The 26,022-nt window shown below is 34.3% G+C and overlaps 1 protein-coding gene across 4 annotated transcripts in view; it reads left to right on the forward strand.

Annotated features, from left to right (window-relative positions):
* su(r) (dihydropyrimidine dehydrogenase su(r)) overlaps positions 1-26,022 on the forward strand; it is a 49,101-nt gene that overhangs the window by 8,111 nt on the left and 14,968 nt on the right. For 2 of the 4 annotated variants that reach the window (XM_087416573.1, XM_087416574.1), the window contains exons 2-7: positions 5,810-5,920; positions 15,730-16,062; positions 16,304-16,612; positions 16,743-17,069; positions 17,400-17,610; positions 25,650-25,834. In XM_087416573.1, coding sequence (XP_087272699.1) covers positions 5,855-5,920; positions 15,730-16,062; positions 16,304-16,612; positions 16,743-17,069; positions 17,400-17,610; positions 25,650-25,834 — 1,431 coding nt within the window. In that variant the 5' untranslated portion in view covers positions 5,810-5,854. The other 2 variants (XM_087416575.1, XM_087416572.1) reach the window with 2 other exon arrangements.

Raw genomic sequence — 26,022 nt, forward strand, 5'->3', positions numbered from 1 at the left:
ATTATATATACAGAGTGATCCACTTAAATCGACCATCTGAAATATTTTGCTTATTTTTGATGATATAAAAAAATGTTTCAAAGTGAAAAGTGTTTGAAAATGAAAGGATTTCGAGAGGGATGTATTTTGGTCATGTTGGTTTTTTTTAGAGGCGTCAAAAAGATAGGAAGGTCACCTCTTTTTAATTGGAACTTTTTTAAATGGAATTGTATAATTTTTTTTTACACAATATGATTCCTCTAATTATTCTGCATATAAGAATATTAAGGTACTAATATCAAAAAATCAATAGTTTACGAGATATTTTACACTTTATTCTGGCATATATTGACATAAAATGTTAAATAACTCATAAATTATTAATTTATTGATAATCGTACTTTAATATTTTTACGAAAAGAATAATGAATTAGTTGATGGAAAGAAAATATATCGTTGCTTTAAAAAAATATGTATACAAAATAGATAATTTTTTAAATAAGCAACTATGTGTTTTCTTTTCATCACTGATGAAAATAAAAATTGGAGTATAAGTCGAATAAAGGGAGGGTAATAGATGCTTGAACGAAATTTCTAGGAGATAAAAATTGGAACAATGAAACGTAAAAAAAATATTTACACTTATAATTCTTTTATTTTTCTTTGTTCCAATTTTCACTTCTTAGAAATTTTAGTTATACTCCTGTTTCTCTCCATTTACTTACGCTCTGATTTTTATTTTCATCGGGGCGTAGTACGCGTGACACGCGAAAATGTTTTGTAGTCGCATAACAAAAATTAAGCAATAAACGAATAGACCAATCACAGTGGAGAACGTAAAGTCATTGCCTTAAGCGACATCTACAACGAGCTTTTATGATGTAAAATTAAACTTTTAGTCTTAAGCCGTAAGAAATTGACAGACCAATTACAATCAATTAGTCTCTTCACTGTGATTGGTCAAGTTTTGATAGTTTAAGTCTTAAAGCTTAAGTTTTATACTTTAAAATCTCATTGTAAACACCGCTTTACGTTTTCATGTATGCCATAATCTTAAAGAAAGAAGAGTGCGGTCAAATATTTAAAATTTTGTACTAAATTATTTACTTTTAAAACAAATGTAAAGCAGAACACAGTAAATGAAATAAACTTTGTTAAATAGGAAAAAAATTTAGCTTTCAATGCAAAAGAGGAAAGTATAAGTAAATTAGAATTACAAATTTCTTTTTGCTCTTAATTCTGTAACATAGGCTGTGTTCAATAGAACATAACAGTTTCATAATCGTTTTATGGTTGTTTGTAGAGATAAAATTCTTCTAGATCTAAAAGTATAATCCAATCAGCGTGAAGAAAATTTCCGAAATAGTTGCAAAATAAATGTTCTGCTGAATTCAGCCGTATGCTTCAGCAGTATGTTACAGAATTAAGCAAAAAGGAGCTCGTAATTTTTATTTATTTATATCTTCTTCTTTTGCATTAAAAAAATTTTTTGTGTTTAACAAAGTTTATTTTATTTAGTGTGTTCTGTCTTACATTTGTTTAAAAAATTAATAATATAGCACAAAACGAGCGAGAAGCAAATGTAGCTAAAAAGCGCAAGTATAAAAAATAAATTTTAGTAGAGTAGAATTGTTATTTTATTGTATTATTTTTGGTTTTTAAAATTTTTGACAACACTCTTGCTTCTTTAAGGCTGTGGCATACATAAAAACGTAAAACGGCATCTACAATGAGATTCTAGTATAGTACCACACTAAATTAATCTCCATAATAGCACGCCAGACAAATAGATTGATCACTTCTGATTTGGATACTTTTCCGCGTTTCCAGATATCTTTTCTACTGATTGTTGTAATACAAGATTATCTGAGAGTGTTGACGTGGTACTACGTCATAAAGTGAGTCACTAAAGTATCCAAGCTCAGTGCAGGCATAAATGTCGAAGTGAATCGTAGTTTTTGAGATTCCGCTATCTCTCCGCTCTCTGATAAATAAACTCGAAGCGAGTTGCTTTAATAATCTGTTACTTTACAATCTACTCTCGCAATTCAACTCATTACATCAGTTTCTCGGTCGTTAATTTGGCGCACAAATCTGTTACATTAAGTCGCATGTTACTTCGTTCCAAAAAATGGCATCGTTGAAACCGATGTTAAGCAAGGATGTGCCTGATATCGAAGTAAGTGAAAATTTTTTGCCGTGATGTTAGGAAGTGATTTCTAATTTAATAATTTCCTTGAGATGTTGGACAGACATGTTTGTAAATGTGAATATTCTGAACACAATTATTTTTCACCTTGAATAAAAAATCGACAGCTTCTCGAACATTAAAGAAGTGTAAACAAAGAAATTTAATGTTTGCTGGATTATTGAATTTTATTTTTATTACTCTCAGAATATCATTAAAATATCATTCGTAATATTCTGAAAATATATTTCGAATATTGTAATTGGTATATTTTATAGTATATTCCATGTACATTTTTAAAATATAGAAAATATTCTAACTTATCTGAATTTGTACTGAATATATCGATGTTATTTTCACAGCATATTCAATGAGATAATGGACATTATGTTATAGGAACTTATATGAGATATATTTAGATAAGAAAACGTTTCTTGAGATAAGAAAAGAACTTTTTTTGAAACGTTTACTGAGTAAATGAAATCTCCTGATACATTTAATATATATTTTATTCTGCTTTGTTTTATTTATAGTAACTTACACCTGTCAACACAATGAGTAAAATGTCTAAAATCAACTCATAAGTCACATAAGATGTCTTTCAGAATTTTTTAATGAGATATCTCAAAGATGTTTCTTAATAAACTTTTAAAGATATCTTAAAGTTTTCTTGTGAAACGATTTTAAACATTGTTAGGAGTTTGTTAGGAAGCATTGTTAGAAGTTAACCTTTTTTACTGCAACAGTTTCTTTCATATTGCTGGCAAATTGCTAACAAATTGGTTTTGTGGAATTAGTTTCCATTATGTTGTCGTGTGTGATTGTCCTAACTTATAAAAGAGAAGAGAGAAATTGTTTCCCTTTGATCGCGCGTAATGATATATATATCGCCACCCAATATCATAAGCAAAATCGAAAACTGCTTTCCTCAAAAAAGATGGCAACTCAGGCGATGCAATTTGTATCAAATTTATAGCTATATGCTGGAAACTTGCTATCTGGATAGCAAATCTCTTTTTTTGCATATTCTTAAAAAAATATTTTAAAATTTGAATAATTAATTGAACTTAAGAAATTTAAGAGGAAATAAACACAACAAAAAAGCTATCAGCATTAAAACTGTGTGGCTCAATGGCAGGACAGGAGTCTTGCAATATGGAGGAAATCAGGTCTCGATTCGATTCCCGAAGCACCCTGATATTTTTCTTGTGTTGTCGCAATTATTTCTTACAGTATAATATTCATAATGTGAACTTCATGATACAAAGACTTTTCATACATACAGGTGGGGTAGTAACTCTGTCCACTTAGAATATTTCCGCTATTTTTAGAGATATATATATTTTTTCGATTTTATAACGTCTTTCGCCGTTGTCCGATACCTCTCATACGTATGTCTACGGTGTGTATGCAGGTCGTACACTGAGCATACGGGACCTACAATTTTAACGTCGATTCCGAATGCCGGCAGTTTTTGAAAGGTTTTCTTGTAGATATTTTTGATAGTTTGCCAGACCACTGAAGAGGAGCTACAAAGCGCGTGAAAAATTCTTTGAATCTGCTAGGGGTCTCTGGCATAGCAGTCTCGTGCGCTATCTACTACGTCATGCTCGTGTTCACATTTTTTAGAGATATGAAATAATTGAATATTTGTTGAAATTATATAGCATCAAGAGGAGTACAATATACTATTAATAGTTTTTCTATGAATAGAGGCGCTTCGGAGATTTCAAGTCTCTATTTTTTTTAATGGAATTTTTTTACACCGTATGGTTTCTCTAATTATTCTGCATATAAAAGTATTTAGATAGTAATATAAAAAAAACCAATAGTTCGCAAGATATTTTATACTTTATTCTGGTATACAGAGTGATTCAGAACAATTCAAGTGTCCCTGAAGAAACGTATTTCTGATTGAATTCTAAGACGATTTTTCCTTTACGAAAATTTTGTCCGAACTTAGTTTTCAAATTACAAGAAGAAATAATTAGCGTATCACGGGTCGCGTATAGGAAACGGGCAGGAGCGGCGCTCACGATTAAACGCGGGTTCTTTAAACACGGGGCGCACACTGACTGGACGCATTCATACGTTTATAAAAACACGTTCCAACAGATCCTGCTGTCATGATAGACTTTGACGGCAGATTGATAGTAGAATCCTAGTAAAAATAACAGGATCTGTGCAATCCGATGGTAATTGATAGCAGTGATAGAAATCGAGCAGATTCTGTTTTGTTAATAATATAATATAATATAAAAATAATATGTTATATACGTATTTATTTGTATATTTAAGCTTTAATAAGTAAAATATACTCAAAAAAACTTTTTCATGCATGAATATATATAAATATATATAAATCTTTATGAAAAAGAATCATTGGTTGGATATTCATATAGTTATCATATATATATATATTAGGTGCGCAACTAAGTTCTCGCTGTTATTTTGATGCATTTTCATCAAAATAACAGCGAGAACTTAGTTGCGCATCTAATATATATATATATAATTCCGTGTGAAATTATTACACATGACGGATTACATGCATGCAATTACTGCAATCTGTGCACTACTACTCCTGCAATCTATACTATTATCTATACTATTATCTGTAGTTCGCCGATTACAGTGCGAAAATATCACATAGATGCTTGTAATATTAAGTGATTACTATAATATTTTTGTCGCCGCTGTAATATAACTGCACGGATACAATAGTTAGTCAGTGATTCTTTTCCGAAAGGAAACATACATAAATACATATATAAACATATTCATAATATAATTATATTATGAAATATGTCTATATATAATTATATTATGAAATATGTCTGTACATGTCCACACATTTTTCTTTCTTTTGTAAAATTACTTTCTATGAAACAATTCAACGTTGTATAGATATCCAAACAATGTGTCGCGTTTATATGGATGACTTTCAGTAGTTTTTCATACGTATACTGTATCGCACAAAACGTCTGATAGACGTGGTTAGTACATCCAATCTCCAATGGCACAGACAATTATAATAATTCTAAAAATATTCTTTTTTTATATATAAATTTCCGGAAAAAAAGAATACTGAATAATCATCGTCAACAAGGTCCAAAAATTATCAAAAAAACTTTATTAATTTCCATCTTGGAGCTGAATTATAGGAATTCCTTTCAAGACATCATTTTGTCAAAAAAAGCGGATAAAAATTTTCAATGAGAAATCTCATTATACTGCGTCTCTTATTCTATTCGATTAGTATCAGGAGACACGAACTATATTCCAAAATTGACTGCCTGTACTGAAAATCTATCGCAACCTATTATTTCGTGTGATTTTATCTTTTTATTTTTTCAATTTTTTTATCTCATATAAAGAATGAAGATCTTTCATGAGTTTTTACAAGTTTGAACAAATATTGAACTAATATTGAAGACTTTATAAATATTATAGGCATTTTTTAGATTATAATAGACATTTTAAAGGCATTCTTATCTTATTTCTAAGATAAGAATGCCTTTAAAACGTCTTTTGTTTATCTTTTAATGTTTTTCAAATTCTTCAAGCTGGTTATCTTATGTTGACAAAAACTATCGATATCGCTTCTCTGATTGTGAAATAATAATGAATTATATATTTCAGAATATATTGAACATCAATCCGAAGTCCAAAACTCATACAAATTTCATGCCATCAGCGAGCACCAAACAGAACAAACAACACTGGAAAAGGAATATTCTTGAGAAATGTGATGTAAGTAAATTTGTTTCGTAACCATTTAAATGTAATAAATAAATTGGATTTATTCATTGTAAGAATTTAAAGTCAAATTGATGGAAATTATTTTTGGAAATTTGTTTCAAATAATACAATTATACACCAAGAGTATATATGTAAATCCAAATGGTATATAAATGTATGAATAAATATTCATTACATATACATGTATATAATAAATATACTTACAAATTAAATTTTAAAAATGTAAATAAAAAGTTAGGGATTTTAATGGGTATAATATGTATAAATACACATGTAAATATAATATAAATTTATCTATTTTATCAATAGTAAATTGCTTATGAATATAATATTAATAATAATAAATGATTTTATTAAGACCGAAATGTAATAAATACTAATTGTAAGTAAGAATATTCAAGCCTATAACGGAAGCTAGATCTTCAATGCTTTAAATAATTCAATGTGAATTTTATATATATACTATATACGTACATGCATATTTGTAGCTATTCAAATTGCACGCTGTATTGGTTTTTCGGACTTACGGAACGCAATTAAACTACTGGAATAATATCACAAATTAAATTAAATTGACAAGCAAATTTTGATGTTCAATCCGGTATCTTATTAGAAAGACATTAACATCCTTCTAATATAATAGTGTATAATAGTAATAGTGTATAATAAATAAATATGTAATTATATATAACTGTACAAAATTCATATCAAATTCAATATCAAAGGCGACTGAGAGAGGGTACAGTGTTGTCGTTGGTACGCAAAATAATAGAATATATTTCTTGTTTATTCTCTTTTATTTACCAACGACAATGTTGCACTCTCAATCGCTCTTGGTATTCTTTACTTCTTGTTTAATTGTGGAGAGTCCGTAAATAGATTACTTTTTGGAATATTTTATATAAAATTATATAAAATAGTATAAAATTATGTATATAATTATATAGCCTGTAAAAAATTACCCCCCCCCCCCCCACTTTTGGAATCAACTTATTTTGAGAATTGTGTCGAATTGTGCTAGGTTTGTGCTACGTTGTGCTCGAATATTAAAGTCAAAATATGAAAAATATGTTAGAAAATTAAAAAAATGATTTTTTAGGTCAACCCCTTACTTTGCGATTTTTTCAATTTTCATAATTGTGCTAGGTTGTGCTAAAATTGTGCTAAAGTAATACTTTTAAATAATGACAATAGAAATTATGATAAAAAAATGATGTTTGGCAATTCGGAAGAAAATGACGCTTACATACGTATCAGTTATTTCAATATTATAAAATTGCATATCTGAGTTGTGCCAGTCTAGCACAACTTAGCATAACCTTCAAAATCCTCGGTATAACGATATTAAGGGCACTTTACCCTTGCGCACGAACTTTGACACTCGCCTATTTTGTCCATAATAGATGGTTTGTAATTTATCGACGTCTGTGATACTGTATACTGTGTATCTGACTTGTGCTAGCCTGACACAAGTCAGCACAATCCCCAGCACAACGATATTAAGAGCGCTTTACTCTTGCCCGCGGATTTTGGCGTTCGACTATTTTGTCCATAATATAGCTTCGTAATTTTTCGACATCGACGATACTGTAGTAAGATACAATTTCATGGTGTCGCTTGTCGCAACAATAAACGATCACATGACTGAATTCTCAATTTGCTCACTTTCTTGTCGCCAGCAACACTGTTGGAAAGTTAAATTGATCCAACTTTTAGTGACATCGCTCTTACGTAAAAATTTAAATATGGAACAGCAGGATGTAAATATAATAAAGGTATTTACTTAAGCTATATTTCAAAACATCCTTTGCAAGGAAAATTTTATTCAAAATATATAGAACATGTAACAGTATATTACAGTACATGTATATTACAGTATTTCGAGTAAAATTTTCCTCGGAGAGAACATTTTAGAATGTAGCTTTAGAATGTTATCGCAAAACTTGATAAAATGATAGAATTAATGTAGTGGAAAAATGAATCTGCCTTAAGCATCTATTCAGATTAGGAAAACGAGTTTTCTTTACCTGAATAGTTATTAGAGCTGTATAGTGAAAAAACGTCACACGAGTGGCCTCGCGTATTGTGTTATTATCCATTGTTAAATACAAGGATAAAGTGATACATGGGAACACTCGGGTAATGTTTTCGAATGGAACCCAACTCTACATAATAATAATTTGCTTCATGAAGCATATCACCACTTTTTTCTGCCAGATTCTTTTATTTTGAATGAAAACGTATCGAATGAGTATATTTTTATCAAATTTTGTGATGTGTCTGTATTCTAAATAATTATCACAATAAATAAATAAATACAAATTTCTTATGAATAAAAAATTTTGTTGCGTGTGATTTTACCTCATTTAACTCTGATTATATGATTTATTTCCTATTTTATTTATACAGACTTTTTTTTATAATTGCTCAATACATTATACTAATTTAACTGTTATATTATTAAATTATTATTATTTTTTAATATTCTTTAATTATTGTATTATTTGTTATTATTTGCGATAATTTCATGAAATTTTCAGATAACTGTTGTACATACTTGTAGCATATGTGAAATGATCATAGACAAAAAAAGCATTTCGACTCATGGGTGTATGGAATCGATTATTTGTTGATAATTTTTAAACAATAATTTGTTTTAATCCACGCTTACGTCGTCTTTCAAATTAAATAAAGGATCAACCTAAAAGGATCAACCCCTCTTTTTTTATATTTTCTTTTTAAATTTGTACATTTATTAATGCATACAGATACTATTAGTCTATTTTGCCATAATTTTGCGTTATTTTTGTTGTGCACAATCGCATCAACTTGATTTTTTGAGGTTCAATCATAATACCGTTTTTGATATGACATTATAGACTTTATAGCACTTTACATGGCACAATTGATATAATAACTGTCAAAATTTATTGCTACTAATCCGTTTATTAGGTGTACAACTTTGCTTCCGTCGTTTTTTTTCCGAAATTCGAGGCTTTATCGTGTCTCTCGTTGTATTGCGGCCGTTTGTCTTTCAATGCTCGGCTCAAACGCATCAATTGCGTTCGATACTGATCGCCTGTGATTGTTTCAGTCTGTTTTAACAGCTCATAATATACTACGCCGAGCTGATCTCACCAAAGACAGAGTATGACCTTGGAGCCGTGAATATTCGGTTTGGCCATCGACGTCGAAGCATGGCCGGGAACTCCCCATGATTTTTTGCGCTTGGGTTTATCGTAATGAACCCATTTTTCGTCCCCAGTCACAATGCGATGCAGAAATCCCTTCTGTCTTTGCCTTTCAAGCAGCTGTTCACAAGCAAACAAACATCGTTTAACATCTCTCGGCTTCAACTCGTACGGCGCCCAATTTCCTTGCTTCTGAATCATTCCCATGACTTTGAGGCGTTTTGAAATGGCTTGTTGAGTCACTCCCAATGATCGTGCCAATTCTTCTTGATTTTGACACAAGTTTTGATCAAGTAATGCCTCCAATTCTGCATCTTCGAAAACCTTCTTTCTTCCACCGCTATGCCGGTCTTCGACGTCAAAATCACCGTTCTTGAAGCGTTGAAACCACTCATGACACGTTCTTTCACTAATAGCGGCCTCACCATAAGTATTTGAGAGCATTTGATGAGCCTCAGCCGCAGATTTCTTCATAGTGAAGCAGAAAATTAAAACCTCCCGCAAATGATGAGAATTTGGTTCGTAAACTGACATTTTCAATTGAGAATAACTTTATGACACAAATCGACTAATGTTTCTATAAGGTTATGTTGACAGATGCTCAAGTTTATTGTATGACGTCTATGATCTATTTATTTCGACCACCTGTGGCTATTGGATCACGTGCTACGCAATATGGCGCCGGTGATTGCCAACCATGGCGAAGGACAATTGGCGGGAAACGTTAGGTTGAGAATGAGCGCTACTCACTGCTTCTGATTTTTATGCCATGAGGCGATTTAATACACACTTAATATCTAACTAACTAAATACTAAATACAAATGTAGATTAGAAAGTAGAGACGTGATTGCGCGTGTAAGACGGCTCGGATACACTCTAAGAATTTATCGGACGACGCTAACAATTGCCACAGACATGAATAGTAATCGGTATCGGTCTCGCGGAATACACAAAGTAATTCGGAACCTTAACTTCCGAGTTCTAACTTACTGACTATCGCAGAGACTTACACGAGGTCTGCACGCGGCACGCCATGACGCCAGAGAGAGAATGGGAAGAGTCATGGAAAGAACGACCGTATCAGCGTCGCGACAGACGCATGCAGCGCCGCCACTAACGTTCGCAGCGCCGCAACTAACGCTCGCAACGCCACACACCACTTACCGCTAAACCCATCTATAGGAAAACGGCGGAAGCAAAGTTATATACCTAATATATGAGCGATATTCGAGATTAGCGACATATGAAATCACGTGACTTGTTTGTCGCTGAATATGAGCGACAAGCTACATCATGAACACTTACCTAATAATACTATGGGGATTCTAATCCATGGATACAGCAATCAGCAGGTGGCGTCGCAGGGACTGACGTTACTGGAGTCTACTCAACTTTTCTCTCTTTCTACTTTCGAATAATTATGACTCATCTGATTTATCATTTGGGATGACGTCACTGAATCGACCTCCATGGAGGCGTTTTCCTCCTCTTCTTTCATCACCACCACTACTTCCATCACAGATTTTTCGAAATTCAACGGTTCAAGATATTTCATAATAACTATTGGTCTGTTCTTGCATTAGACTGCACTAGAACTTTCTTTCTTACTTTCAATAAATATCGATCTTATACCTATCTTACTTCCAAAAGTGTACAATAGTTGAACGACAGAAAATAGATCTTATAATATAATACAAAAAATCACACTACTTCATGCGCTCGGACAAGGCTGACGCAAAGAAGCATCCTTCGCTGTAGCGAGGCTGCCCGGGGTTTACCTACAAGCGACCATTGTATATAAAACAAGTTAAATAAAAAATCTGTGAGAAGATCGGTGTCGTCAATTCAAAGTTGCCTTTGTGTATAGAGTATATTAAATGCCGCCTTTATATGCATTATTTTAAGGTATTGAAGAGCGTCGACGCCGTGAACGTCGTCGCCGCCGTGCCACGCTATCTCATATACTTACCATTTTTTCTCTCGATACATTGCCGTCTTCTCCAATTTCTATTTTTCTTTTCTCACACAAAAACATTTGACATGTTCGGGCGATGACATCATTAATGTAATTTGATACAACAAAAATGCAACGTTTGTAATTTTGCAAGTTCTATTTTTTAAGAGCATTCGATATGTCACGACATGTCACAACATGTCCGGGCGATGACATCATCAATATAATTTTGATACAATTGAAACGTTGCCAAATAGTACGAAGGCAAGTCAATAAGTTTTTAGAAAAACATAGTAAAACACATTTTTTTTTATCGATCTATTTTTATTTTTCGACAGTCTCCTTTCAGCTCGATACACTCGATCCAATGATTTTCTAACTTTTTCAAGCCGTCCGAATAATATGATTTGTCCAACCCTTCAAAATAAGCCTCTGTTTCGGCGATGAGCTGCTCTCTGGTGATGAATCTCTTTCCTCCAAACCATTTCTTCAGGTTTGGAAACAGGAAATAGCAAGGGACTAAATCTGACGAATATGCTGGATGGGGAAGCAATTCGTAGCGGAATTCGCTGAATTTGGTCATCAGTGCTGGGCACGTGTAAACCCGTCTTTGCATTGTCTTGATGAAAGAGCATTTTCTTCTTCACCAAATAAGGATGTTTTTTCTTTAAAATGTTGTTGAAACGGTCCAATAAGGCTGCACAGTAATCGCCATTGATCGTTTGTTTCGACGGAAGGTAATCGATATGAATGATACCGTGTGCATCCTAAAAAACTGTGGTCTTTCTGACTTCACGGTTTTCGCCTTCTTCGGAGCTGGTTCACTCGGTGAAGTCCATTGTTTTGATTGTTCCTTCGTCTCGGGTGTGAAGTAATGGATCCATGTTTCGTCTATAGTAATGAATCGACCCAGAAATTCATTTGGATTACGTTGAAACATCTCTAAACATTGTTTTGAAATCGTCACACAGTCGCGCTTATAATTCACAGTGAGCAAACGCGGCATCCATCTTGCCGATAACTTTTTCATAACCAATTGTTCGTGCAAAATTGAAATCACTGTGCCATGTGATATGCCTCAACAAGCTTGCGCACTTTCACTCGTCGATCAGTCAAAACAATATCATGGACTTTATCGATGATTTCTGGCGTAGCAGCCTCAATTGGACGTCCCGAACGAGGTACATCATATGTGGATGTACGACTACGTTTAAATTCATTCACTCAATTGTATATACACAATACAGTCTCAAACGCTGGTGTAGATGTGGTATGAACATTATCCAACTCGGCTTTGATTTTTTTCGGCGTTAAACCTTTCATATGAAACCACGCAATGAATTCCGCTCAAAATTTGACAATAATCAACTGAAAGATGCTACTTGTCAAAAAGTAATGTGACATAACACTGCGAGTGCCCTCTGACAGATTTTCTAAGAACTTATTGATTTTGTATGTATAATGATATAAAATGTAAAGATCTAGATGCATCACGTCATTAGTCAATCAGATAACGTAAATAACAACATGGAGCGTGATTTAGCAGCAAATTGCTCAGCTGAACACCAGAGAAGAGTATATCGCATGAGAACAGTGTTGCGATATCGAACATCTGGAGGAACAGAGCCGTGTTTAACGCCCGCTATTATCGATTGATAATAGATAATCACTGATCGCACGTATCACGCGCCTCGAAAGTTTGAAGGAATCGGCGCCGATGATTCGTGCATGTGAGTGCCGATTACATCGGATTACATGGGATTCCGATGGCGCAAGATCGAAATGGTATTCGAAAGCCGTATTTTGACGGACGCGATAATAAACTCTGATCATATCGAACTTCGCAGATTCCTCGAAGACGCGAGTGAAGTTGTGATCGAGCGTGTAACAGAGCGTAAAGTTATGACTTTATCAAGATAATTGTAATTAACAGTGAATTCATAGCAGGTAAACGCGCGAATAAGAGTATTACTACCCGAAACTTTGAACTCTTTCGATGCATTGATTTGCGTGAGTGGTACGAGTGGCATATCGTCGGGTCTACCTGGCATCGCTCGAAGAATTCCAAGAATATGACAGCGGATAGACACTGTCGTGAATCCTCAACTTAACTGTCAACGTAAATAAATTAAATCCCATGCGCGCGGGATGTTACATCGAACTCTTGCGAGAAATTATGCTGAAGAAGCCCATAATCAACGTGCAATTCATCGACAATGCATGTTTTGCCTGGTCGGTGGTCGCCACTCTATAGCCGGCTGAAAGACAAGGATCGGAAATCTTCATATCCGCATTATTTTATAGTGCTAAATCTTACAAGCATTTAGTTTCCCATGATGTTAAAAGAAATTCGAAATGTCCTTTAACATCATGGGAAACGTTCGAACGCGGTGTCGATCAACGTGTACGATATCGAAAATGGACAAGTCCTTCTTCTACGGCTCACGATAATGAGAAGCACATCAACATGCTGTGCAAGATCTACGCAACGATTCGGCCACTTTGCGTGGATCAAGAATTTGTCGCGTTTCGTGAAATCGCAAATTACTAGGAACAAGAACAAGATATATTTCTGCAACCGATAAGTACATATGAAAAATTATAATTTTCTTAAAATAATAATAATGACAATAATAATAATAATAGTTACCATTTTTGTTTTTTTCAGATGTATTACTTCAGTGAAAAATTGCAGTCGCGCGGATCGCGGAAAAATGAATGATTGCGTTATCCGACTGCCGAGCGACGACGATAAGTGGTTCAAATTTGGAAACTATAACCAGGAATGAGTGCTGTTCATGTACGCGGATCTCGAGTATGTCCTGCAAAAGACGGAACCTAAGAAGGAAGATGCATCATCATACATTTATCAACAGCACGAAATGTGCATAGGATACTACATGCAATACTCGTACGACGACGCGTGATCGTTGTATCAGTTCTGTCGCGATAAAAACTGTGTAACGTGATTCGCGCGACAACTCCAAGTTTTGTCATTGGCTTCTGCAGTTGATTCGTTACAATATGTGCTGGATACAAGAATTTCGGACCTTGCACGTTTAAAATAACTAGCAGTCTATAAAAAATATCAAAGAACAATATTGTGCCTGTAGAAATGAACTAGGAGCTTTAGTATAATATAAGAGAATAGAGTTGCGGAAAATTTCGTTTGTATATTGTGAGTGAAATTGACATGAAACTATGACACCACATCTTCGCTGGTCGGCAATACGAACAGGAACGATACCGGTCAGCGGTATTTGACGAAGTTCGGGTAACTCCGGCAGAACGGCCACGAGTTACATGTTAGTGATGATATGCGTATCTCGTTACAATGCGTTATGTAAAAGTCTATGTAAAAGTCGCGGCTTTTAGAATTACAATATTTACACTGATTTCATAAAATTTTATGGTGATACATGCTTCCATCATAAATTTCATGGTGATTATATATGATTGCCCGGAATGATTACACGGAAATTCAAAATAATTTATGCTGATTACATGTGATTTCTAGTGATAACACATGATTTCCAATCATTGCACAGAAATCTCAAGTAATTTCTGCTGATTATTTGAGATATACATACGATTTTATTATGATTTTTAGTGATTCCACATGATTTTATTTGATTTCATAAACACATCTGATTGCAAAATGATTACATAAAAATTTCCTAAGGATTTCATGATTTTGAGAAACATTATCCTATGATTATATTAAGTAATTATCCCCGTGTCACAATGTTTCTAATCATTAAATAAAATCATTTATTATCACTATACATGTGATAATTACATATGCAATTATGAGAAATCATTATGTAATCAAATGAAATCATTTATAATTAGATGAAATCATTTATAATCAAATAAAATTATTTCTAATCAGATGAAATCATTTGTAATTAGATGAAATTTGTAATCAGATGATATCATATGAAATAAAATGTAATCAGTGGGACGTCATTTCAGTTAATGATTACTCCATCGATCATGAATGTATTTAAATATCAATATAAGCCCTTTTTATTTATAACGATAGCTTGTTTTTAGAAAATTATTTTATTAAAATCTAAATAAATAAAATCTTGTAATGTTGCTCTTTTATTTTATAACTACATAAATTTTACTTATGAGAAAATACAACATCGCTGAATCCATGTGAGTCCATGTGAGTATGCTGAGTCCATAGCGACGTCGCATACTGTTCATTGATGAACTTTGAGTTTGTTGAGTACCTTTAACTTGTTAGACTCACTATAAAATTTGAAATTCCAGCAATGGAAATAATAAATTCTTCTGTCTTTCTCAGATTACTCTAAAATCAGTCTTGAAATATTTTCTTAAATTACTTTGCATTAACATTTTATACACTTTAAATTAATAAAAATTTCTTAAATAAATTCTTAATATTCTTTAATAATCTTAATTTCATTTAAAATAAATTTTTCCAAAGAAATATCAACATAAATAGTATGTGATTATCATATTATTAGGCATTACGTGATGTTTAGGAGAAATTAATATCCTATATTTGCAAAACGAAAATCCGATAACATTTAGATATAATTCTCTCATTATGTATTTTCTTGAATTTAGCAAGAATATTCATAATTGTAAAAATTGTTAATTTTTCTTCTTCCTCCCTCAGAGTTGCGTATCTTTGACAAAGAACTTTGACGACATTAAGCATACTACCTTAAGCGAGCGTGGAGCTTTGAAGGAAGCGGCACGTTGTTTAAAATGTGTCGATGCACCTTGCCAAAAATCCTGTCCCACGCAATTGGACATCAAAGCTTTCATCACCTCGATTTCCAACAAGAATTATTATGGTGCGGCTAAAGCGATCCTATCAGACAATCCTCTCGGCCTCACCTGCGGCATGGTTTGTCCAACTAGCGATCTTTGCGTGGGTGGATGTAATCTTTATGCAACTGAGGAAGGACCTATTAACATTGGCGGGCTTCAACACTTTGCGGTGGATGTAGGCAACCTTAATTAATAACATTTATAAAATATTTAACAATAAAAATAATATATAATGTATTCTGTATAAAAAATTTCGAAATTGAAACTGATATACCAAATATTTTCTTTAGTTTTTCTTTAATTTTTAAAAATAATAAGATAGGCAATAAGATGGAGTTATATTTATATATAATTTAGTTTTGATTAAATAATAAACGAAATTTTTTACATATAATAATTAATTCGTTCTTTTTCAGATTTTCAAAAAAATGAATATTCCCCAGACCAAAAAACTCAATCAAACGGTACCTCATGCAAACACGAAAATCGCCCTGCTCGGTTGCGGACCAGCTTCTCTTTCGTGTGCGTCATTTCTTGCTCGACTCGGTTATGATGATATCACGATCTTCGAGAAAGAAAAGTATGTCGGCGGATTAAGTTCTTCCGAAATACCACAGTATAGACTGCCATATGATGTTATTAGTTTTGAAGTGGATCTCGTTAGGGATTTAGGGATAAAAATCGAATTAGGGAGGTCACTGTCTGAAAATGATTTAACAATACAGGTAAAGTTAACTTAAAAATAAAAATTTATTTTTAAGCTCTTTATCATTATCTTTTAATACTTAACTTTAAGATATTGTTCTACAAAAGTTTGTTATTAACACATTACTAATCAATGTGAAAATGTTTCAGAGTCTTCAAAATGCTGGATACAAAGCTATTTTTTTAGGTATCGGATTACCTGAGCCGAAGAGCATTTCGATCTTTGAAAATCTCACGCCGGAAATGGGCTTCTTTACCTCAAAGAATTTTTTGCCCATTGTTGCGAAAGGCAGTAAGCCGGGTATGTGCGCTTGCAAGAATAATCAAGAACTTCCGTCTCTTTGGGGCAACGTGATCGTTCTCGGTGCGGGGGATACCGCTTTTGATTGCGCCACTTCCGCTCTGCGATGTGGTGCTAGAAAAGTCTTCGTTGTTTTTCGGAAAGGCTTCACCAACGTACGGGCAGTTCCAGAAGAGGTAATCGTTCATCATTTGCAAAAAACTCTTCTTTTCATTTAATCTCTAATCTTTCTAAATCTGAAAATAATTAGAAAGAAGAAACTTATTTTAATATTATTAGGTGTTGGAATTAATTCGTAGCGTTTTTTAATGAAAGAATGTTATTTATTTCACATGAGCATTAAAAAATACATTAATGAAAGTACTTCCCATCACTTGTAAAACGCTACGAATTAATTCCAACACCTAATAAAATTAAGTTAACATTTCTTTTAAGTTCAAATGTTTAGAATTAAAGTTTGATAAAGATTTTTTAAATTTGATAACGTTTCTAAAATTATTTCTCAGATGGATTTGGCAAAGGAAGAAAAGTGTGAGTTTATACCTTTTCAATCTCCGAAACAAGTCATTCTTCACAATGAGAGGATCGTCGCGATCGAATTTTGCAGGACTGAACAAAATGAGAATGGTGAATGGATAGAAGACGAAGAGCAAAAGATCGTTTTGAAGGCGGATTTCGTAATTTCGGCTTTTGGTTCAGGATTGTACGACTTTTCTGGTGAGTAATATTGCTTCGATTTAAATAAAAATTTATGAACTACAGTATTCGGGAAAAAATTTTTCATGCATGAATATATAATATATATGTATAAATATACATAAACATGTATAAATATTTATAAATGTATATAATTATATATGAAATATTATGTCCATACATCCTTTCTTTTGTAAAATGACTTTTTATAAAGTAATTTTTCTAAGAAATATTGAACATATTTCATATATAATTGTATATGTTTTTGTATTATATATTTATACATATATTTATATAATAATAATAGCAGTATAGTAGCAGTAACAACAGTAGTAGTAGTAGTAGTAGTCATAGTTGTAGTAGTAGTAGTAGTAGTAGCAGCAGCAGCAGCAGCAGCAGCAGCAGCAGCAGCAGCAGCAGCAGCAGCAGCAGCAGCAGCAGCAGCAGCAGCAGCAGCAGCAGCAGCAGCAGCAGCAGCAGCAGCAGTAGTGATAGTAGTAGTAGTAGTAGTAGTAGTAGTAGTAGTAGTAGTAGTAGTAGTAGTAGTAGTAGTAGTAGTAGTAGTAGTAATAGTAGTAGTAGTAGTAGTAGTAGTAAGAACAGATAGGATTATAAATAGTCAATGATTTAGCCATATCAAGTTCCTGTCACTTCCCGTTTGTTTTCGAAGTTTAGCAGTCTAGCCTAGTCCTATACCACGTATTAGGCCTATAAGACTGCTCATTTTCTTATCTTTTAGATATCTTTTAGATTTTCAAGCTTAACGAATATGTAATCCCAAGATCTTTTTACGGGCGAGCAGAGGGTAATGGCACAGGATGTGTAGACTGTCCTCGCTCTGCTCTTCACACTACTGACAATTTTTTTGAACTCTGCGAGTTCAAGATTGTATAAATGTGCTTTAAGAAATATATCCTGTGAGGAGGCCTATGTCTATTTTCAATTTGTTTCTTTCCATAGCTATCAGTTATTTCATTCTGTCTTGTTTGGGATTTATAATTCATTAGTTATTGTTTTGACTGTCGGCTTTTCAAGAATTCTAGTGCTCCTGTGCCAGCCAATCTTTTATGTGTCTTTTGCCCATAGAAAAGGGGACTCCGACGATTTGTTTATTTGGGTCCACTTTGGTCAGCCAGTCACTTTCTCATTTTCGGGTACACTTTCATGTTCAGGAATCCATATTAGGGTAATTTTATTTGTTTCCCCTAGTTTTGCTAGAGTTTGCATGCATTTCCATACTATAAATGATTCTATATATGTATATAGATCTTAGCAAGTGTTTCTATCCAAGCTATGCAATAACGAGGCTATCCTACTATCTGCAGATATATGTAAGTATAGTACTTATTTCTTTTATTCAGTAGGATTTCTGCACACTTCAGGATAGCCAGGTTCTCAATTTGAAAATCTCTGGCTAGTTCATTGGTATGCTTTTTCATTAGGTTTTAGGCTTATATGTATATATATATCTTGAAACTAACGTGGTTCTAATATTAACACATATAAAAAATAAGAGCATAAAAAACCACAGCACAAGTTATAGTTTGTAATATTTAATTATTATTACATTAATTAAAACATTAAACGTTTCGGCTACAATCTGGCCATCTTCAGTAATTCAATAATATTCTTAAAACGCAGAGTTACATCTAGTTGACATTAAATTCGACAGTCGAGAGTTGTAATTAAATAAACATGTTCTTTTATATGTGAAGATGCTTCATACAGTAATGTTACAATGCCAATTGTCATATCAAGAAAAGTGTAGAACAAGAATTTCCAGATTCTATTAGGTGTTGGAATTAATTCGTAGCGTTTTTTTAATGAAAGAATGTTATTTATTTCACATGAGCATTAAAAAATACATTAATGAAAGTACTTCCCATCACTTTCTACTACTTTTGACCATCTTTCGGGCAGGGAATGAATACCGCGTCGGAAGAACTGTTCATCTTTAGATGAAATCCAGGAACCGAACCATTTTGTACAATCTTCGTAAGATGTGAACTTCTGCTCGCACAAGCTATGAGCTAATGATCGAAACAAGTGGTAGTCGCTAGGTGCAATATCAGGAGAATACGGCGGGTGCGGTAGCACTTCCCATTTAAGTGTTTCCAGGTATGTTTTTACCGGTTTTGCAACGTGTGGGCGAGCATTGTCGTGCAGCAAGATGACTTTATCGTGTCTTTCGAAGTATTCCGACCGTTTTTGCTTCAATGCACGGCTCAAGCGCATCAGTTGCCGTCGGTAGAGATCTCCAGTAACGGTTTCATGCGGTTTTAGCAGTTCGTAGTATATGACACCCTTCTGATCCCACCAAATACAGAGCAGGAGCTTTGAGCCATGGATATTGGGCTTTGCCACTGATGTTGATGGTTCGCCGGGCTTAACCCATGACTTTCTGCGCTTTGGATTGTCATAATGGATCCACTTTTCGTCACCGGTAACAATCCGATGCAAAAAACCTTTTCTTTTCTGCCGTTGAAGCAGCAGTTCGCACGTGAGAAAACGTCTCTCAATATCCCTTGGTTTCAATTCATATGGGACCCAATGTCCTTCCTTCTGGATCATGCCCAAACTTTTAAGACGTTTTCCTATTGTTGAGAAGTCAACTTCCAATGACGTAGATAATTCTTTAAGTGTTTGACATGAGTTTTCATTGAGCAGTGCCTGCAAATCGTTATCTTCAAATTTTTTCGGCTGACCAGGTCGCTCCTTGTCATCCAAGTCGAAATCACCAGCTTTAAAACGTGCAAACCACTTCCTACACGTTTGCTCAGCCAGAGCATGTTCACTATACACATCCACTAAAATACGATGAGCTTCAGCTGCACTTTTGTTCATATTAAAGTAATGAAGCAAAACTCCCCGCAAAAACACTTTATCTGGCACAAATTTTGACATATTCAATGAATTATACAGTATTGTTATTTATGATTTCAAGAAAGGTTATGTACGGCAAATGACGTCCTATGATAGATGTTTACAATGTATACAGAACTATAGGTAACAACGAAATAGTGTACTGCTTGTGCCATCTCTTGTAAAACGCTACGAATTAATTCCAACACCTAATAATTTAAATAAAATTGTATATATTAAAATCTTCTAGTCGGAATATAAAGAAATAGAATCATTACCTGTTTTACAGCAAAAAAACCAAACGATGAATCTCGAGTATTTCTTTTACATATTGTGTAAAAAAAATGCTCGAGATTCATCGTTTGGTTTTTTGCTGTAAAACAAGTAATGATTCTATTTCTTTATATTCCGACTAGAAGATTTTAATATATACAATTTTATTTAAATTAGAATCTGGAAATTCTTGTTCTACACTTTTCTTGATATGACAATTGGCGTTGTAACATTACTGTATGAAGCATCTTCACATATAAAAGAATATGTTTATTTAATTACAACTCTCGACTGTCGAATTTAATGTCAACTAGATGTAACTCTGCGTTTTAAGAATATTATTGAATTACTGAAGATGGCCAGATTGTAGCCGAAACGTTTAATGTTTTAATTAATGTAATAATAATTAAATATCACAAACTATAACTTGTGCTGTGGTTTTTATGCTCTTATTTTTTATATGTGTTATATGTAGATACTTGCTCTGAAGAGACCATTTGTTTCTGATCCGTCCGTGTACCAAATGTGTACGTTTGTATTGGTTAAGAAATTTGGATCTTGCCAGTCCTCCCTAACTGATATAAGGATTTTGAAGGTTTCCTCCAGCTGATGTTTTCTGGAGATTTTATTTTGCTTTAATGTGAAAGGGCATTTCGAAAAATTTCAATCTCGTATGACTCGATCTCTTTTGATTCATCTTGTCACATTAGTCTATGTGCTATCTGTCTGGCTGTGCTGATAATCATCTGACTCAAGGATGGAGAAAGGAGGATTACTTCCAGCGCCTCAGTTGATGCGACCCTCATGGCCCCTTAGGTATCTTTCCTGTAAGCTTTCATGCAGGTTCTTCGAAACCATCTTCTTCATTTAGGCCATCAAACTAATGCAACATATGTATGTTCATCTTGACACATAGTATTAATACTATTTTTACAGCCATAAGGCAGCTCTCAGATTTAAGCTAAAATGTTTGCTCTTATGGCCCTTCTACAATCCCACATAGAAATGTAGCATTTGTTTTTCTTTCCGTCGAGATTTAAACTCCAATTGAATTTCGTATCTAGATGAGTACTCAGTGACTACTATTTGACCAAGCTAGTGTAATTTATCCTCTTATCCCAGAGCTCCAAGGGTTCAGGTTCGTATTTTCTGGTGAAGACGATATTCGAGATCTTGACTAGAAGAAACCATCAGTTTCCTTTTACACCAATTTTGTATGATCTTCTGCGTTCCTTGATAGTAGTAAGAAAGTTTTTCCTGATTACCACGGTCACGTCATTTGCGTAGCTGTAGCTCTAGAAGTCTGATTATGTCAATTTTATGGGTAATTCATGCACTATTAGGCATTATAAAGAGAACCCTCCCTCTACGGGACTTACCACCGGACGTCCCTTAATAGTATATCGCCGTGGCTGATAGTCAGTTTCCTTCTTGCCAGCATATTTTGCATTTAATCCACGAGACGCTTCCGGAATCTTGTGCTTTTCCGACTTCTTTGATTGATGTATTTGAAGTATTATTATCAAAAACTCCCTCAATGACAATAAAGACACCTATTGTATAGCCCTTCGCAGTCATTTAAACCTCCATCCTGCTCACAAGATAATGCAGAGCAGTATCTATTGATCTGCCCTCCTTATGCTGGGAAGAGTCTAATGGCCATATAAGTAAAGGACCGTTTTTTAAGTACCTATCAATCAGTTTCTAAATAAAAGACGTGAGACTGATAGATCTGTAATCTTTGGATTATATATGGCCATTTCTTTCTGACTTGGGTATAAAAACTATCTTAGTGCCACGCCAGATTGATGAAATATGTTTTCATGACTATGCTAATCCTAAGCACTTTTGTTAGGAAGTCGGGGCCTATCAAGGCTCTCTGTCCTTCCCTGAATAATACAGGATATATATATATATATATATATATATATATATATTATATATATATATATATATATATATATATATATATATATCTGGTGCCTTGAAGGTTTTGATCCATTCCATCTCGCAATGAGGTATTACTTTTGAGTGTTCATTCCCTGGGTTTGTATTGTCTCTTGGGTTGAGCCTTTGCCTGACGGATCCGATATGATTCCTCTCGAAAACCTGGAAAATGGATAGACATTAGATGTTTAAGTGTTTCATCAATTGTTTCGATGTAATTATCGTTTGGGAGCTTAAGATAGTCCAAACGAGAAGAATTGTCCTTACTTTTTGAGGATTTTGTGCAGTCTGAATGCTTCCAAAGCACTCTCAATGTTTTCGCTGAAGTTTCTCCAGCTTTTTTTTTGACGATAATTATCGCTTTATTGTAACAGCGTTGAGCGTTTCTAAAGGCCTTCCATTCCACTGTCAATTTTTTTCTTTTTGCTCTGTTGAAGAATTTTTTTTATCCCTGACCTGTGCTTCGAGAGCTTCTTGCTCCACCAGAAAGTTTTAGTCCTTTAGAAAGGAGATGTTTCAATCTCTCAGGACAATTTGCTTCGTAAGCTTCTTTTATCATGTTATAAATTATGTCGTGATTTCAAAGCTCTTTGTGGAGTGGAATCTGGTTGGTGTACCTTAGAAAGGCTTCTAGATCCTTCCTGTAGACTTCCCAGTTCATAGTTTTTATGTCCCTATTTTGTATTTTCTATATGAATAAGAACATACTCTATCTATGGTCTGAGCCCGAGGACTCTCCAAACATTCTCCCTTACTAGGCCTGCCATTCTTTTCGTACATATGGTTATATCTATTACCTCCTGTCTTCTACAGTCTATGAAGATGGGTTCTAATACTGTATTTAGGATGGTTAATTCGGTGCCCATAATGAATTCATGGAAATTTTCCCTACCTTATATGATGGAAGTTTGCATTGCAGCCCAAGAGGAATTCAAATTTCCTCTTTTTTGTATAGGCCACTAGTTCTTCGATTTTCTTTGATAGTAGTAATTCATAGAAATCGTAGAGCATACAGACCGACTTTACATTTATGTATTTATTTTTGTCTAGATTGGATTTAGTTGTACTACGGTGATATTTCCGCTGCTGAGTTATGATATAAAAATTGCATTTAGTTCTTTAATCACAACGCAAATCTTTATCTTGTCTGCCTTATAAAAAGCTCCGCAGCCACTCAATCCTTTAATAGAGTTATTAGCTCCTAAATAATTGTTGTCTACATTTTAACCTGGCTAGAAACCAGAAGACGACTTTGCTATATTAATTTGTACTGATGCTGTGAGTCTCGCGAATTTTAGATAATCTTCTCTGTTCTTGCAACATTCTCCTCTTTATGTTTTTTTTTGTCAAGCGCAAAAGATTTCTCAGATCGCAAAAAGATTTAGGTCTTAAGGACTTGCAGGAAGGCCCGGAGGGACTCCGCTTCAGCGGAGGACAGCGAAGTAAGTGCTCTTAGCGTCCCTACTTTCGTCTCCCCTTCAAGATCTACCCCTTAGTGTTCTGATCTGTTTTTTGTCTATCGAAAAGTTTGATGATCTCCTCAGTAGCCAAATCAAGTTCCTCCACATGTACCACTACCCGATGTCGCTTGGGTAGTTCCCGGTCGACATCACATGTAGAGTCAAACTTCTGATTTTAAAATCGGTAGATTGATTTTTCAGCCATTCCACCGATTGATAACTGCGCCATTTCTCTCCCAGGTGCCAGTGAAGATAGGTGCAAGCACACTCTCAGAAAATTCAAGGATAAGCCGCCTGATCGGTTTCCTGATCTCACTGGCATCCAGTTTGTTTTTAGGATAGTCCTCTGCTAACAAGGGCAATCCTGATTGCCTTTGGTCGTCTGGAAATACGACTTCTGGTTCAAGATACAATTCAACGATGGTTAAGTTTCTTGCCCGGGCAATTATTCGTTAGGCTGGGGGTACAGTATTTCGGTTTGACTTATTTTTTCGTGCCAGCCACAGCCATCTCCCTCCTCCCCTTTCCACCCGTTGAGACTAAGACGTTAAAGAAAGATAAACTTGAGCTTTTGCCTGATTTCTCTCCCTTTTATAGCATTTAGTGGCGCCGCTGAAACGAGATCGAATTTTAGACCTGGTTTCGCTGTGTCTGTCTCCTCCGGTCACTTCTAAGCCACTCTCTAGAGGACTTGGTTAAATAAAGTCTTTTTTTTACTTCTATTCATACGAGTCTCACGAGTATTGTGGTCGCACGATCTCACGGACAGAGCTGTGAACGCCTAGAGCTTGGTTACGTCCTTCTGGAGTTCGTCCGATATCCAGGAGGCACCGTTCGAGATGTAACTCCCCTTACGCTATATATATATATATACAATTCCAGGCAGTTCATATTCTAGCGCGATTCTTTTTAGTTGGCCGCCCACGAATCTACCCTTGAGCGGATGGTGTCATTGGCGGCCGTAAGCCTCACTACTCGTCATGATCTGGGAGCTCACGGCCCTCAAGGACATCAAACGCGCACCGTGTATGGTCAATTCTGGTCTCAGACTATTTGGCAGCGAAAGCTATCTGTGTCAACAGATTAAAATTAAGCTTCGTGCTTTATTATTGTAGGGCATTTAGACTATGTGCACCCCGCGGTCCCAGCTCCACGACTATTACAAGGTGGAAATCCGTATCTTGGGAGTTAGTCGCCCCTTGGCTGGAGATGGGATGGACTTTGTTTCGCGTAGAAAGCCACAAGTATGTCTCTAGGCAGGGGAAAATAAGATGGACTTTCCTTCACATGGAAAGTCGAACACTCCTAGACAGGAAGGAGTATTTTTTAATATGTATATGATAGAAATAAGACAATATTTTTTAAACTTTATTTGTTAATAACTTTTGAATGAATAATTATCTTAAAGCTTTTGAAGGTTACTTAAAGTCATGAACATGACTTTAACCGAGGTCAAGATTACCGGCGTGATGTCTGTTAAACCAAATAATTATCAAATTCTTTCTATTATAAAAATAGTGAAGCGTGCTATGATACCGGTTAAGATGAACAAATGGAATCTACCGGAAGTAGATAATACTACGATGATGACCTCGGTACCAGGTGTATTCTGTGGAGGTGACCTTGCGGGTGTTGCCCAGACTACCGTGGAATCCGTGAATGATGGAAAGACTGCAGCATGGTATATTCACAAATACATACAGGTGTGTTTGGTATAGTTATAGTATAATATCTGATGAAAATTGTTCTCATAGCTTTATAAATCGGAATATTTTTTAGAAATATTCAGAAATATTCGAAAAATTTACATCTTCTGTTAGAATTTTTCATATATTTGAAATATTTTGATATTTCTCATTCTATAATTTTAAAAGATATTTTTGATTTTTTT

The sequence above is a fragment of the Acromyrmex echinatior genome, unplaced genomic scaffold (genome assembly GCF_024713525.1).
Source record: "Acromyrmex echinatior isolate Ae372 unplaced genomic scaffold, ASM2471352v2 Scaffold39, whole genome shotgun sequence".
NCBI classification, from domain to species: Eukaryota; Metazoa; Arthropoda; class Insecta; order Hymenoptera; family Formicidae; genus Acromyrmex; species Acromyrmex echinatior.